General features: G+C 32.0%; 1 protein-coding gene across 8 annotated transcripts in view; it reads left to right on the forward strand.

Annotated features, from left to right (window-relative positions):
- Positions 1 to 16,748, forward strand: part of POSTN (periostin) — a 36,114-nt gene extending 19,366 nt beyond the window's left edge. The window contains exons 13-23 of one of the 8 annotated variants that reach the window (XM_086713253.1): positions 490 to 620; positions 727 to 829; positions 936 to 1,003; positions 1,728 to 1,773; positions 5,264 to 5,344; positions 8,483 to 8,572; positions 9,244 to 9,333; positions 9,870 to 9,947; positions 10,339 to 10,422; positions 14,759 to 14,800; positions 15,962 to 16,748. In XM_086713253.1, the coding sequence (XP_086569379.1) occupies positions 490 to 620; positions 727 to 829; positions 936 to 1,003; positions 1,728 to 1,773; positions 5,264 to 5,344; positions 8,483 to 8,572; positions 9,244 to 9,333; positions 9,870 to 9,947; positions 10,339 to 10,422; positions 14,759 to 14,800; positions 15,962 to 15,999 (851 nt within the window). In that variant the 3' untranslated portion in view covers positions 16,000 to 16,748. The remainder of the gene's footprint in view (positions 1 to 489; positions 621 to 726; positions 830 to 935; positions 1,004 to 1,727; positions 1,774 to 5,263; positions 5,345 to 8,482; positions 8,573 to 9,243; positions 9,334 to 9,869; positions 9,948 to 10,338; positions 10,423 to 14,758; positions 14,801 to 15,961) is intronic. The other 7 variants (XM_086713264.1, XM_086713271.1, XM_086713261.1 and 4 more) reach the window with 7 other exon arrangements.
- The last annotated feature ends 323 nt before the right edge of the window (positions 16,749 to 17,071 follow it).

Genomic DNA, 17,071 nt, shown 5'->3' on the forward strand with positions numbered 1-17,071 from the left:
TTCTTCCTCAAGCATTCCTGCACAGAAGTCAGCCTCAAAAATGTCCCCACTTTAATATTCATGCCTAGCATTAGTTTCCTTTAATTCCACATGGAATATACGGAAAGTCACTCATTAATGTTCTTAATTACATTAGTAATTACATTACATTAGCAGTTGCTTGCCGTCATGTTGTTGACCTAGATGTTCACTTATGCTGTTTCTATTCGAGTCCACACAACTAGGTGACAAGGAAAGAAACAATTACAATTCCAAAAATAATTTGATTTTTTTCCTCCCAGTAAGTTGGCTAATATTTTGATTGAACAGACTGAAGTGACTGTTTTGACATGGCATTCGTTGATAGCAACTTGAAGGAACAATGAAATGCTGAGGAATCACAGTGTGGAAAAACTAAAGACAAAGAAATATTTTTATCCTTAGTTTTTCTAGTATCAAATTATCGAAAAATAGGACACGTTATAAATAAATATATATTTTTCCCTCCAGGAGACAAAAATGCCCTTCAAAACATCATCCTTTATCACCTGACACCAGGAGTTTTCATTGGAAAGGGATTCGAACCTGGTGTTACTAACATTCTGAAGACCACACAAGGAAGCAAAATCTATCTGAAAGGAGTGAGTTCTCTAGAATGAATTTATGATAACATTCACTTATTGTTCAATTATCTTCGTGTTAATTTTTCATTAAATTTCTCACTGATGTTATCCCCTGTTTTGATAGGTAAATGATACACTTCTGGTGAATGAAGTGAAATCAAAAGAATCTGACATCATGACAACGAATGGTGTCATTCATGTTGTAGATAAACTCCTCTACCCAGCAGGTTGGTAATTACTGAACTCACTAGTGGGCTATATCTTTTTCAATAGAAGCGTATATTTGTATTTCAAATGCTCTTATCAATATTAATTTAATATTCCTCTTCATAGACACACCTGTTGGAAATGATCAGCTACTGGAAATCCTTAATAAACTGATCAAATACATCCAGATTAAGGTACAGAACATTATTGGATTTGTTCCTAAACAGATATTGCAGGTTTTACATAAAAGACTAGAAATGTATACATGAGTAGCTTAGATGTACCCTGGACTTGGACCGCTCTTTGTTGATTATGTGCCACTGGCTCACCCGTGAGTAAATGAGATAATTTCTTTATGGTTTTATTCTACAAATATCTCTGAAACCTACTTGGGCTCAAGCACTGTATTAACTATAATGGGAAATGTTAAGCTGAATCAGAGATGTCCCTTTATTTAAAAAATACAGTCCAGTTGGAAAGAAAAGAAATGCAGATAAAAAATACTATAATCTTTCTATCACCAAATGCCTTTGCTACAGAATATAAGGGAAAGAGAAAGTATGTACTTGTAAAAAAATTATCACTAATCACAGTAGTTAAAGGCAAAAAAGTATTTTCCCCCTTTATCCTTATAAAGTCAAAGTATCAGAAAACATATGAAATATTATTTAATAAACATTTAACTTTGGATTAACTATTCCATAATTTTTAAGACTCTTGAGTAACACCTTCAATAATTTTTACGCCATCTGACCCAATAGCAGGAGATTGTAAAATGGTTTATATGAAGACTTCATTTCTATTAAATGTAATGATACCTTCACTATTTTCACTTTAGTAAGAATTAAAGTGGTGCCATAATTTTGTTAATAAAACTACTAATTTCATGTTACTAAATACAAGTGTATTTATTTTCAGTTTGTTCGTGGTAGCACCTTCAAAGAAATCCCCATGACTGTCTACAGTAAGTACATAATGAATATTTGTCATATACAAGTGACAAGATGTAAAAAAAAGAAAACACAATATTTACTTTGCACTTGGAAATTATTGATAATCTGGTATTTAGAATTCCAAACAATGGCAAATTTCATCCCACTTGACACAGGCTTAAGGTCTGGATGAGACCTCTCAGCCAGAGCCGTTACCATTCAGCCTCTATGGACCACTTTCCCATTCATCTGAAAAACAAGAATGATAGGATATGGGAATAGCAGTAAAATATAATTGCTAGCATGGAAAAAAAAAAAAGACATACAAACATACGAAGAGGAGAGACAGCCAAAAGGCATTCCAGAGCTGTCTGAAAATTCAGATGTATGGACACAGAAGTAACACTGCTGAAGGATTTGTAGTTCATTCCACCCTCAAGCCATCAGCTTTCTAAGGGCACGGTGGGAGGGGTGTGCCAAAGAATCCTAATGTTTATGAATTGGCAGTTCAAAAACTCTCCCCATCCAAAAGTGGATGGGGAGAAATCCAAATCCAAAAATTGGTCTTTGCCAGGCAATAAACCTAAGTTCCTAGATTCCAAGGTTCTTTTATCCCTGACTTTACCAGATTATCAAAATTAAACCTCTACTACTTAACAATGGTAAAGGGCATTTCATTCTCATAACTGTGACGTGTAGTATTCTTTTTCCAATGTGCTTTTTGCGTCATTTGTCTTTTTTCTTTCCTTTGTTGTAGCTTTCAGAGCAGAAATTCTTTTCATTTTGTTTTGACTCTACAATTAAACACTCAAAATGCACCAGTAGTTAAAGGATTACTTCAATTCCCACATTTACCCTGGCTAGAAAATAACTCCATTTTATACTGTGATCATTCTGTTATTTAATAAAAAAAAATTCCTTAAGATTTACACTAGATATGGAAAAAGAATAAAGAAAATGTAAGGAGCAAAACAAAATGTCTGTTGATTTCAATGATGTAATAATAACACATGCAAATCCAGTATCAGGCCAGCTCAGCACTGTTTGAAAGATGGAGCTGGAATAGCTATGATTCAACCTGGTATAAATTCCAGTATGGAAGTATACAATCCTGTATATATTTTATAACAAATTAAAGAATCATTATGGGCTCTATTCATCAGAAATGTTATGTCATCTTTCTCACTAAAGATGTATAACTATACTACATTTCTTTACCTTTCCTACTATATCCATTAAAGGTCCACTACTTTCTACATGTGCCAATGCAATATTTTGCTTAGAGTGAGCCACAATCTTATAATTCCTTTATTTTCCTCTCTTAAAATTGGATCCTCACTCACAGAAAATACGTTACGATTTACGAAAATATGTAAGTCTAATACACCTTGTCTACCTACTCAAAGCTCTTGAAACTGCTCAGAGATTTGCATTCTGATGCCAGATGTTTCTTTAACTCCTCCCCACATGGGAATGCTGCTATTTAGAAGTGTCCCTCAAATAGAGGTGGAGAATAATTAAAACTAAGATTCCATTTTTATGTTCCTTTATTGACTTGTCTCTAAAATTTCTTTAATTTCCTTGCTATATATTATTCTTATCCCCAAAATATCATAGTTTTCAATTGTATGGGGAAAAAATTCTCTTTAGTATATGTTGCCAAATACATAACATTTGAGGTACAGCAGAATAAAATCAGTATTTGATCCTCAGCCCAGGACTTGTCAAAACTATTTAAGTCTTCAGTCAAGCAAGATTAAAACAAAGCTACCAACCTATAGCAACATCCCATACTTTGAGTCCCACTTGAAAATTTATGCTAAAAGTAATTAACCCATTTTGATAGTAGCAGCAGAGACCTCTGTGGATTTAGTTTTCATGGAAAGGTTTCCTGTGGCAAGACCACTTGTGGGATCAGTAATTAGATGCATAGATTTGATATATTTTAGAGCTTCATAATTTAAGATTTCAAGATATAAAATTTGATATGACTGAAACATAGTCACAATTAAGGTCTGGAACTCATAGGAATTTTTAAAAGTTGACACAGCTAAACATTTCAGAAACCAAAGGTGAGAATGTGACAGAAACCCAAATTGTGCTAACATCTCATCTCTAATGTGTCAACACAATCTGTTATAATTGCAGTTAGCTTTAGTGTGGCCCACTATCTAATGGAGCCGTCATTAAAAAAAAAAAAAAAAAAAAAAAAAAAAAAAAACACACACACATTTTTAATGTTTACTTATTTTTAAAATTTATTTTTAATGTTTATGTATTTTTGAGAGACAGAGAATGAGCAGGGGAGGAACAGAGAGAGAGGGAGACACAGAATCCGAAGCAGGCTCCAGGCTCTGAGCTGTCAGCACAGAGCCGGACGCGGGGCTCAAACTCACGAGCTGTGAGATCATGACCTGAGCCGAAGTCAGCTGCTCAACTGACTGAGCCACCCAGGCGCCCCTAATGTTTATTTATTTTTGAGAGAAAGAGAGAGACAGACAGAGAGTGAGTTGGGGTGGAGGGGGGTAGAGAGAGAGGGAGACACAGAATCTGAAGTAGGTTCCAGGCTCTGAGCTGTCAGCACAGAGCCCGACACAGGACTTGAACCCACAAGCTGTGAGATCATGACCTGAGCTGAAGTCAGAAGCTTAACTGACTGAGCCACCCAGGCACCCCTAATGGAGCCATCTTTTAAGGTTTCCAAGTAGAAATGACAAAAGCCAGTAGCTCTGGTTGTATGGCTCCAGAGGCACATTTCCAGTTAATCTGTACCAAAAAAAAAAAAAAAAAAAAAAAAAGTCAACCAAATAGTTTGCTGCTATTTTAAATATATTTTGCATATTATTTTCCGAGTTGGATGGATGGCACATTTCAAATACATACTTCTAAGTTTTAAAAAAATGATGATGATATTAAGGCTGAAAACTAAACATTTTAGCCTATAATTTAAATACTGATCATATCATATTTGTTGCATAGAGCTCATATTTGGCTGGTTGAAATTTATTTTTACTTTTAATTATTTTGAACTATTTTTTCATATTTTCCTCTCTATATCACTGTTATCAAATGCATGAAAAATATTTTGTCTTTGTCTTTCATTTTTTCTTATGAGAAAAAAAACCCAACAATGCAATTGAAGATATTATGAATCGCATGAAATTAATCATGTTTATTTGTCTTCTGTTGCTATGCAGCCAATATTTTCAAGAAGTACTAAAGAAGGTAAAGAGCTTTAGTGTTGCAGTTCAAAATTACAGGTCTCTAGATAGAATTCCTCACTTAGTGTGTATATATTTCACTGGAACAAATCCATGTGTCTGGACTTCAGAGTACACCATCTGGACATGAGAAGACGATAGATAATGTACCATGAATATTTACTGGACCTGACTGCCTGAACACATTACCACCCCTTATACCTCAGTACCCAGCAAAGATTAAAACAGAGAGAGAGAGGACAATTTTATTCAGGTTGTTTTTATGTAAACATCATTTCTGTTCCACTTTCTATACTTGCAGCAACTAAAATTATAACCAAAGTTGTGGAACCAAAAATTAAAGTGATTGAAGGCAGTCTTCAGCCTATTATCAAAACTGAAGGTAAAATCAACTGTTATACATGGTTCCTTCTTTGTGGAAAAAAATCCAAGTAATAGACTGATTTCTATGAATGTATCTACATTCTTTTTGAAACTAACATGCTAAATATTTCTATATCAGTGGCATGCTCATGTGATTGCAGAATGCGGAATGCAAATTATTTAGCAGAGTAGATGGTGCATTCCTAATACTTTCAGTACATTTGCTTGTACTTGATTTCATTTCAACCTAATTGGCCATGGCATTAGCACTAGAACCCAGATAAATACATAAGTAAACAAATAAACAAATAAATCCGAGCTTTATTTTATACCACAATTAGACTCCTTCAGTGTACTATTTTGTAGCTTTATCTCCAATCTCCCCACACGGATATCTTGTTATAAGAAGCTCTTCCAAAAATACAGGCATTTTTCATTCAAACATCTAAGAGAGCACTGAAGCTGTACATTGATGAAAACTTTTAAAATAATAACCGCATATGATATATTTTTAAATCAGACCACCAGAAACAGATGAAGGAATAAGCAGCTGGTGCATTAAGTCAAAAAGAAATAAGTATTCTTAATTGCAGTCCTGAACTTACATATTGAGAATACACATATTCTTATATACACATATATAATATATATCAATTGGTATATTTATTTTCCTTCTGGTATTTCAGACTACAATATTAAATAGTTTTCTTTCTACCGTCACTGTCTGTTAGTCAACTCCAACATTTTTGATGCCACCTTTATTTCATGCATTTTAATTATTACCAAGGGTCAGACCGTAAGAACTTTTTATTTTTATGTCTAAGCATCTTAATGTGGTGACTTACCACAGTGAAAAGACCAGGATTTCTCCTTTATTCTTAAGAAGGATAGAAACAATCTTCAAAAAAAAGAATAAATCATGTTCTCAATTGAATGTCAAAAAAACTATTACTTTAATTATTTTTGATTATTTGATATAACTTTGATTATTTTTGATATTTCTTCTCATTCTGTAAATTGAGATGGCAATTTCTTGAATATTTTTGTCTGTTCCTTTAAAGGCAGGCCATGATTTACATTTAAATATTGGAAACATACGTAGAAAAGTTTATTTCCTAGCTAATTAATTATCTATATTTTTATTCTTGAGACCTAAATTTGATAATTGATGTAGGCTTTGAAATTTGTGCTTACTAAAAAAATACTACACCTATGGTCATTTGACTTCTTTTATATTTTGATGAGAATTTGGTGTCTTAAGAAATTAAATCACTTAAATTTTTGTTGAGAAATTTTTCTTGATCATCTTCATGAAAATTATCAAATAATGCTTGGTAATACATTTGATTTTAACATTCTTATACTCTTTTTAAAATTAGATTCCCTAAAAATTTATATAATCACTTGTACACAGCTTCTATAATCAAAATCATTCACATGTGTTTTTCTTATTTCCAAAGATTCCTATCTTTTCTTTCAAGCTTCTTCAACCCATTTATCTTCCCGATTTTTGCCAGTGGGATTCTATTGTATTAATCTTTCTTGAATTAGGCACCCAGTGGAGCATCAACTCTACCTGGGTTCTTCCTAGAAAGGGAACAAGGATGACAAATGGGGTCATGTCACCGACGTATTAAAAATTTTTAAGTTCAAAGATTCAGAAGTTTTATGTCTATGTAACATACTGAAGGAAACACGTAATTATCTTGACAGCCATTCACAATTGTCCAGCTCTAACATTGCTACTGGCATTTCCCTATCACTGAACTTTTGCAGGTTCATTAATGACTCCTGAATTCTTACTGAGTATATACTAGACTCCAAAATACAATTTAAAGTATTTCTTATAAAGGGTACTTAACCAATTATAGAATTAAGAATAAATCAACTGAAATTCATTTCAACAAACACTTACTGAGAATCTTATTATAGTGCTAGGCATTCTCCTAAGTGCTGGCAGTAAATGTGAAAAAAAAAAAGATTTGATAAAAATCCCTACCTTCATAGAGCATCATGATAGAGGGTGTTTCTGAAATTTCAGTTTAGGCTTTTCCAAAAGAAATGTTGATTTGGATGTTTTATTAACTCATTTCTGTTCTTAAATTCCTTAGGTGTATTTTCCTTTTGAAATTTCTACACCTTAAAAACCTGGACTTACACTTGATACTCAATATCCCTTGGTCCCACAGATCAAATATTATGATATCATTCATTTATTATTTGAATGAACAATTACCTTCATTATTTTAGATTGTTTTAGACTAACTCTGGGTAATGGTGTAACATTGAAAATTTCTGGACAAACAAATAAAGCCTCTCAAGGATAAGCAAATATAGTGACATTCAACTGCTGAAGGGTGTTACAGTATGAGTTAAATGTACTGAACTTTACTTTTCTTCTCTATAAAATAGTCTTGGTCAACTAATGTAGTAATCAGCTTTCTAACATTCAAAATGATTTTCTCTGGGAGCAAAATCATTTTGTAAGTCAAATGCAACATTTGTTTAACTTCTGCATTTGAAGGACTGTTTTATTATTAATTAGTATATTAATTATTAAAATAATTAGTAATTATTAATCAATAAATAATTTTCATATATAAGGTAAGTACTCAAATTCATTTTCCCAGAAAATCTGAAATTTGGTGTCTTAAATATATGTACCAAAAGTTGAGGTTTTTTTAAATGTTCAGTCTTATGCACATTTGATAAAAAGTGTACAGTATTGAGTAATTAAAAATTAAATTTAAAAATTTAATGAAAGTTATAGATGATATCAGCATAGTAAAGTAAGATCTAAATTACTTATCATTAGAGCAACTTAAATTTGTACATACTGTATAATTCACAAAGTACAGCGACATATAATACCTTCTGTGATTCTCCTTCACAACTGCAAATGAATGGATGAACTTATGCTAAATGCTAAAACATGAATCATGAAAGTAATTGTAGTAGCACACCAATAGACTGAGTCATTTGGTCTCATAAATACTGCTTAATTTGAAGACAATGGGAAATGTTTAAAATTGATTTCATGGAACCTGAAACCACTTTGATGTTTGAATAACACCAAGTGTTAAAACAAATTTCCTGTTCTGTCAAAGTTAAAGAACTGCCTTAACATGATAATTTGTCTCCTAAAACAATACCTCAGGACCCACAATAACAAAGGTCAAAATTGAAGGTGAACCTGAGCTCAGACTGATTAAAGAAGGTGAAACAGTAACTGAAGTGATCCATGGAGGTGCGTTATGTGTATTTCCTAAAGCCTAGTTAGGATCACTGTGATCATTTTGAAATAGTGTTGGTTAAATATATTGAACATCTGATGTTTTCTCTTGGCTTTCTTTTTATATAAATTGTGGGAATATTTTTCTCACTTACAAATAAAATACAATTTACCTTTAATGAAATTAAGCCAATGTAACAAATTGGAGTTAATTTAACCATTAAGCCACCAGGTCCAACATATGCATATCATGCATATGCAGGTGATGATTATGAAACATAATGATAATAATAATGTCAATACAAAGTGATCTATTGGATTTAGAAGAAAAAATGACCATTGTATAAGGTTGACTAATCAGTCACTGCTGGGAGTCTCCAGCAGGGTTCCCACTCTAATGATGTATAATTCCCTGGATTCTTACTAAACACTCACTCCATTGTCAGAAAATAAGTGTGGCATGGAGAGTTAGCTCTCTCCCTCACCCAAGATTCAGGACATAACTACTACGCTTTTTAGACATTTGTTGATCTAAACCTATTTAAGATATGTCCCCCAAATGATTATGTTTGAATTCTAAATGGTATGGCTTTGAGAAATATATTTAATAATGAAAATGTCTACATTTGGCAGTTTAGGCATCATAAGGGGATATACCATATGCATTTTTCTTCCCCTACTTTTAGAGCCAATTATTAAAAAATACACTAAAATCATTGATGGAGTGCCTGTGGAAATAACCGAAAAAGAGACAAGAGAAGAACGAATCATTACAGGTAATCTTTGATTCCATACATGGAACTATGCTTGAATTATAAAGATAAAACCATAGTAAATCTTAAAAAAAGCTCTGTCTCTATAAGAATCACTAGAGAAATTGACTAAGTCATTTTCATGGTGGTTACTGAAGATACATCATTTTTCGACAGCAATAATATTATCCTAACTATTTAATCTGTGTTTTTCTCTGAATTGGAATTTGTGGACTAATCTGTAAGCATGTGCTCCCACCAATGAATTAGCCTAAAATTCTGAATTCAGCCATGTTTTAAGTATTTGTTTAAATGCGCAGTCAGCAACTATGGCTTGCGCCACCTACTTATGTAAAGTTCTGTTTGGAACCCAGTGTGATCAGTCCTTCATATAACGTGTGTAACTATTTTCACACTACAATAGCAATGTGAATAGCTGCACCACGAGCCGTATGGCCTACAAAGTCTAAAATACTTCCTATCTGGCCCTTTCGGTAGGAAGTTTGCCCATTGCTGTTTTAGACCTTTTTAAAAAAAAAAAAAAAATTTCTTTCTTTCAGGTCCTGAAATAAAATACACTAGGATTTCCACTGGTGGTGGAGAAACAGAAGAAACACTGAAGAAATTATTGCAGGAAGGTCAGCAATAAATATTGCAAGAAGGTGTAGAAAAATTAAAATGTGACTTGACCTGAGCTACCTGTTTCAGTCTAAGATAATCTTTGAGCCCTTTTACAGGTTTTCTACTCTATCTCATTCTTTCATTCAAGTTCCATGCCAGCATGTGATAAAAAGCCCAAAGACAGAGAATGAAATCCAAATGACATTGGGTTGTATTGATTGTTTTGTGATATATTGTTCAATAGCCTTATAAGAAAACTGACTTATCAAAAACCAACACTAAAGATAGAAAAAGAACCAAGTGTTGGTCTGGAATTCATTGTTTGCCAGATGCCATTATGTATCACATCAAGTCTCCTGTGTTTCTATTACATAAACCAATTTCTGCTATACACATGTATCCTCTCAGAGGTCACCAAGGTCACCAAATTCATTGAAGGAGGTGATGGTCATTTATTTGAAGATGAAGAAATTAAAAGACTGCTTCAGGGAGGTTAGTAAAAGGAAAACCACTAACCCGCCTAACAGGTTCTGGTGACTGAATTCTTCAACTTTTTAAAGACTGAACATTCAGGTTTTTCTTTTCATAAGGTTGAAAAAGAAAACATCTACATTGTCGTAAGAGACTGATCAGTTCAATAGAAGTTTAAGTAATAATAATGAAGAAATGATTACTAGTTGAAACGGTCTTTAAAAAGTTGTATGGTATAAACTTGGGGAGCAATGAATATTTTTTTTCTTTGATACAGATAATTGTAAGGATATTTTAAGTATCTGAAAGAAGAATACTTTTTAAATTGGTAGTTGTTTAAAGAAGTCTAAATTGACATACTTTTTATATTTAAAAAAACGTATTCACTGCCCCCACAACAATAATAAAAAGCATGTTTATAGATTTTTTAAGTGCATAGATCTAGAAATAAAAACAAAACAGTGCATTTAGCAATTTTCTTTTCCAAACTGCATTCTTGAGAATGAATATCTGTTTCTTCTAACAGTTTGAGTGATAATCTATACCTGGAGATGTAAATTATTTTGCATATGAAATTAATCTTTAAAGTATGAATGTTCTCTGTCTATGGCATTAAAAGGACCTACTTTTAAAAGCAAAGGAGAAAAAAAGAATTCAAAATCTTATGCAAACTCTAAATGGTAATTATTCAAAGAAATAGTAAATACTAATGAAATATTATTTGGGAAATTGGCATTTGAATAAATGAATTTCTATTTCATTTTATTAAAAACGAAAGTATTTAGATGACAAATTGTTTTAAAGAAGCATATAAATTATTTACAAAAATCAAAAATACTTCTTGAAATATCTGAGAAACACAACTGAAACTTGGTATTTCTCCAAAGTATTGTCCAAGATGGTTTTTCTGCTTAATTTGTTATCACTATGTCCAAGAAGATGTAAATTCTTTTGGGACCACACATATTTTAAGCAATTGTTTCTTTATTCTTTATTTTATATAGGTAAAATCTCTTATGTATAGTGTTGAGACCCTTCAGCGATAGTAAAAATAAATAATTTTTATTTAACCAATGATTAAATTTCCCCTCAATAGAAAAATATGTGTCTGAAAAATACAAGATTTCCGTTCAGACTGTAGGGAGAGTGTGACACAGCCAAAGCCGTAATAGAATCAAGGTTTTCTGTATGATCTAATACAGAATTTACTCATCTACCCACAAATGTTTAACTGTCAGCTAGGAAAACAAGGATTTGAGGGAAGTGGTGAAGATATTATGAAGGTTAAAGTGAATTCTTTTTTTTTTTGGTTAAGTCCTTGCCATAGTAAGCAGCTTTGTAGAATGGCAGTGCTTTTTAGAGAATGAATCAATTAGTAGCTGCACCTATATATACATTGCTTTGCTTTATTTAGTCTTAAACTTCAGGTAAGTATGTTTTCTTCACCTTTAATAACCCCCAGTTAACAAGTCAATTATAGACAGCGAACTAAGTACATAACAATAACTTCAGGCAAAAGAAAATATACCTGCTACAAGAATATGATATTCTAATTTTAGTTAAGGAAATCTTTCTTTAACTCCTGTTTCTTTTATCCCAAAGGTTGATTCCTTTAGTTCTCAATATTTGGTTTCTCTACATATCTATAAAGCATTAATTTCCACAATGCCACATCACAAATTTTAAAAAAACATTTCTAAGGCTTTTCTTCTCATAAGAAAGACAACATAAGAAGCATAGTTACTAGTATCTGGAAACTAACTAGACATGCTAGTATTTTTTTTTCCTAGCCCTGTAAAACCAATGCGTCATCACTGAGTTATAAGTGTCCAGAATCTGAGATACCTATTTCCAAAGAAGCTGCTGTGAATAAAGAGTACATCACGCAAGGCTTGCTTTTGTTCTTTCATAGTATAGATAATTGATCTCTATCCAAACTGTAGTCTTCATATGAAAGCTTGGAGTTTTCTATCTAGACTGCTTATAGTGATACATGTAGTACATTTTGATGAATTGAGTATATTCCTCAATTATTCTAGTCATGACTAGAAACATGGCTCAGTGGCCCTTTTGGTTTCAATATTGTGATTTATCATTGAAGTACATCCAAGCCCCCAACTAAAAAATGTTCTCATGAAATGCATAGAAGTTTCACACTTATCTTAGATAAAATTACATTTACTAAAACTACCAAAGTAATTAAGGGAGAATATCAAGCTATAGAGGAAGGAACAAAAAACGAGTCATTTTGGATGGTTTTGAGAAATCTGCCAATATAACATGTAAAGCCTGTGTACAGAATAGGGATCAGCTTGCAGGTCTGGCTTTTGATCTAGGCTCCAACTCAAACTAACTTAAGTTGATTCTTCATCTGAAAATGAGGATAGTAATGTCACTTACATATAAATGAGTTAATGTATGAAAAGCACTTGGAATAATGCTCAGTAAACACAAGCTCCCAGTAACGCTAGCTACTGTAAATATCATGGCCAACTGTATTAACACATTACACTTATATAGTATAAATGTAATGAAGTAATATTTTACACCTAACTTAAATTTCTGAGAGCCATACCCGTGGTAAATATGCAAAAATCCTATAAATAATTGGACTGAAGCACTTTGCGTGTTTCATAATACATGGTAGGGAGGGGCCTTCATGTGGGATCATTCATATGATTGGTTTATTCTCCCACATTTTGCTTCTCTAAGCATATGACTTGATCCCACTTTCATTCATATTGAGATAGCAGAAAGCCACTGGGAACAAATCTGGTTTTCTACACTTTATTAGACTTTCTCCTAAAGATTTTTTTTTGCAAACAATTAATACTTTTATTTTAATATTATCATAGCAAACTAGTAACAAATTAATTACTTAATTGGATGCTGCCAAGTATATGAAAGAAAATCTGAGTGTAAGTACTTGTTTTGAAACGTAATGCTGCGAATACTTCTGTGAGCTTGCTTTAAATTATACAGTAACTGTTATTTGGAGTTTAACAAGTCCATTACAAACAATGGTCTTATTCACTAATTAAAGACTGGATCCATCTCTTCTTGACTATATTTTATAAGCCCTTATTTTGTTACCAAATAAGCCTGAAGTTAATGGAAATATATCAATTGGACCATAGTCCATAATTCAGACTTTTCTATCTCAAAAAAACTTAGACTCAATATCGAATCTAATGAGGTTTTCTACAGTTCTGTATTCTATTTTACTCTATTAACAACATATCATAAGTGATTACACATCTTATATTCCGTGGGAAATAAACCATGTTGGAAATGTGCCATGTAGAAACAAAATTATTCAAACATTTTTAAAATGTTTCTTTCTTACTTAACTGTTGGTGACAGTTTCTTGCTTTACTTTTTAATGGAATTTCAGAGAATTGAAAAAAAAAAAAAAAAAAAAAATATATATATATATATATATATATATATATATATATATATATATAAATAAAATAGAAAGATTTTGACCTGATTATTGGGTATAAATAATATATAAAAGCAAGAAATGTATAGAAAAAAATTTTACAAGGTAAGCAGAGAAATGAAGTCACTGTAGAAACCACATTTAACCTTGATCTTAAGCATCCAATAGCAGAGTGAAAATGTGAATTTGGACCTACCAGGGGGTCTTGTTGAGGAGTTAAAGAAAAACAAGGAATTGGGAAGTATTATGCAACTATAACAACAAAAAAACTGTATAGTTACGAAACACTTTAAAATCTTAAATATGAAAGCTTTTATTATTTTTAACTAGTTAATTTTATAAATGGTCTTACAGGATTGGAATTAAACTTGGGAGTATGTTGGCACACATTTCCTAAGTTGGTTAATATTATATTTCTAGAGTTATTAGGCCAATGCTATCTTGTTGTCCTGGTGTTCTATAAGGTAATTGTGAATTAATTTACAATGAGAATTTCAGAGGCAGAAGTCTGATACATCACAAATAGGAATGACTGGAAAAATGACTCAATATCTCTGGGAAGACACTTCTGTTACACTGTATATAATATTAAATATTCCTTCATCATAAAGCAATGCTTTTTATAAAAAAGGTGAAAAAGTCATGTAAGTCACTTAATCTATGGAAAAATGACACATTGTATGGGGCTCCAAATGCTATAATGAAACAATGTTTTGCAAACAGTGAACATTCGTTCTCATCAGTGGACAACAAATGCCTGTCTGTAGCCAATGAAAAAGTCTCATGATTCCAAAAAAAACTACACGTTTAAGTGATGCTTATTTTAAACTTTATACTTTTCTTTAATTATGGTCTCCTGTCTATGTTAGCCATAACTTGAAAGTATTTCTAACTACAACTATTTAATTTTAGACACACCTGTGAGGAAGATACAAGCCAACAAAAGAGTTCAAGGTAAATGTATTGATAGTACTGTGCATAGGAGATACATCCAAAGGGTAATGTTTTAATATATTTTATTGGATCTTGTTGTCTTTCAGGGAGACAAGTTAGCAAATTTTGAGGCAAAGTATTTTGCTGATAAAAATCAGAAAATAACTTATTCATGTTCTACACTATCAGTAAGATGTAAGGATAACAAATGTTAAAGGAAAGGCAATCATACTCAAGTAAAGTGCTAGATTTTTGAAACCACTAAAGTAGATTCAAGTAGAGTTAAGTTGAAAAGAAATCCTTGAATATGAGCCAAGCAAAAGTTGGTTGCTGGTGAACCTGAACTCTCTAAAAATGTTAGAGATCAGGCTACAGTTTGAAACATTAGTAAAATTAAACGTTAGTAAACATTAGTGGGTTCCCGCCCCACATCAGGCTCTGTGCTGACAGCTCTGAGCCTGGAGCCTGCTTCAGATTCTGTGTCTCCCTCTCTCTCTGCCCCTCCCCCACTCACGCTCTATCTCTCTCAAAAATAAACATTAAAAAAATAAAACTATACACATATAGAAAGTTATTAATATAACTTTCTACAAAATTTTGATATAATGTGTAGATTATACACATGCATATATTACCCATGCACTACAGTTTTCTTCATAACTATATTTATATGCATTTTCTAATCTTTCACTCAGGTTCTCTTGCATTCTAATAGATTAAACAATGACAGATTTTCCATGTGGAACTTCAAACAAATTCCAAGATTGGACTTTCTAAAATAATTACATATTAATAGTCAAAAGAAATTACAAGGATTGTAAATGCATTATAGGTATATCTGATTTTAAACCAACCCAACATAGACAATTGAAATTAAAGAATCAATTATACAAATACTTTTTAATTGAAGGTTTTATCAGGGATTTCTTCTAAACATCCTATTCATCCAAGTTTTCTAAAGAACTAAAATCAAACTTCAAATTATTATTCTCATACACTTTTAATCAAAAGATAACCTTGATTTCATCACCATAAACAGGATATTAAGAAAACAGAATCTAATGTTTAATACAGTAAGAAATGATGGTCTTTATAGATATAGTCATGCATAGGATATCATATTGTTAAATTCTAAAGTTTCATCACATTTACAATCTATATGTTCTTCTTTCTTCCTATCAGGATCTAGAAGACGATCCAGAGAAGGTCGTTCTCAGTGAAAATCCAGCAACCAGACAGCAAAATTTATACCACCCTAAATCAATAACCTGATGCTAAGCAAAAATTATGAGAGCCACACTGACTTCAGGAAAAGAAACACCAGCACAAAAAAAGCAAACACAGAAAAATTCTGAATACAATTTTCATCTTTTTTTTCTCTGAATGAGAAACATGAAGGAAATTGTGGGGGTTAGTCTGCTGTGGGATAGGAACTGAAGGAAATAGAACACCTTACATACAGGCTTTTACATACTGACATTAAAAATTCTAGCTAACTTTGGAATCCATCAAAGAAGATTCTTGTCACCTGAGTTATGAAAATTCAAGTCTCCCATTCCATTGAGAAGATTAAGCCTTGAATCTAAGAGATAGATAAAATGTATGCGAGCAGGTACCTCTTCATGGGAAGCTAAGCTATAAAACTGGGTGCTCAGTACTAAAAAAACAAGCAAACAAAACTTTTATGTCAAAAAACTTCACACATTTCTAATACAATGTGGGATTACCAGTAAATTATGTTATTTCTACAACTAATTTTGTACTCTTGAAATGTTTGCCATATGCTTTTTTCAATACATATTTTTATCTCAAATTTTCAATAAAACAATTTTTTCAGTTATAAAAAGAATGACTTCAAATTGGGTAATCAGAAAACTCAAGGTTTAAATTAATAAGTGGTTTGGACTTGGGAACAAGACTTTATACCTCTTTTTTTATTACAAATACTCAATAAAGGAAATTGAATGAATTTAGTGTTTCTTGAATTTTTTAAACTATAATGTTATATAAAGAATCATTACTCAATAAAGCAATCATTAAGCATCAACTGAATACCTAATAGAACCCCAGAACCATGCCAGGTTGTGAACCAGACAGTTACTGTCTTCAAAGAGTAAAGAAACAAATCACCAATAATTCATAACTCACTATGAGCTATAGTAGAAGAATAAACAGTTCTACACAGACACAAATACATTAATGTTTCCTAGGATTTTGCTAGATATAGGAAAAGTCACAGAGATTCCCTTAACTAAGACTGAAGTAACACTAGAATCCATTGCATAGTAAAAG

The sequence above is a fragment of the Puma concolor genome, chromosome A1 (assembly GCF_028749965.1).
Source record: "Puma concolor isolate L17-30 chromosome A1, mPumCon1.1.hap2, whole genome shotgun sequence".
In the NCBI taxonomy this organism is placed as follows: domain Eukaryota; kingdom Metazoa; phylum Chordata; class Mammalia; order Carnivora; family Felidae; genus Puma; species Puma concolor.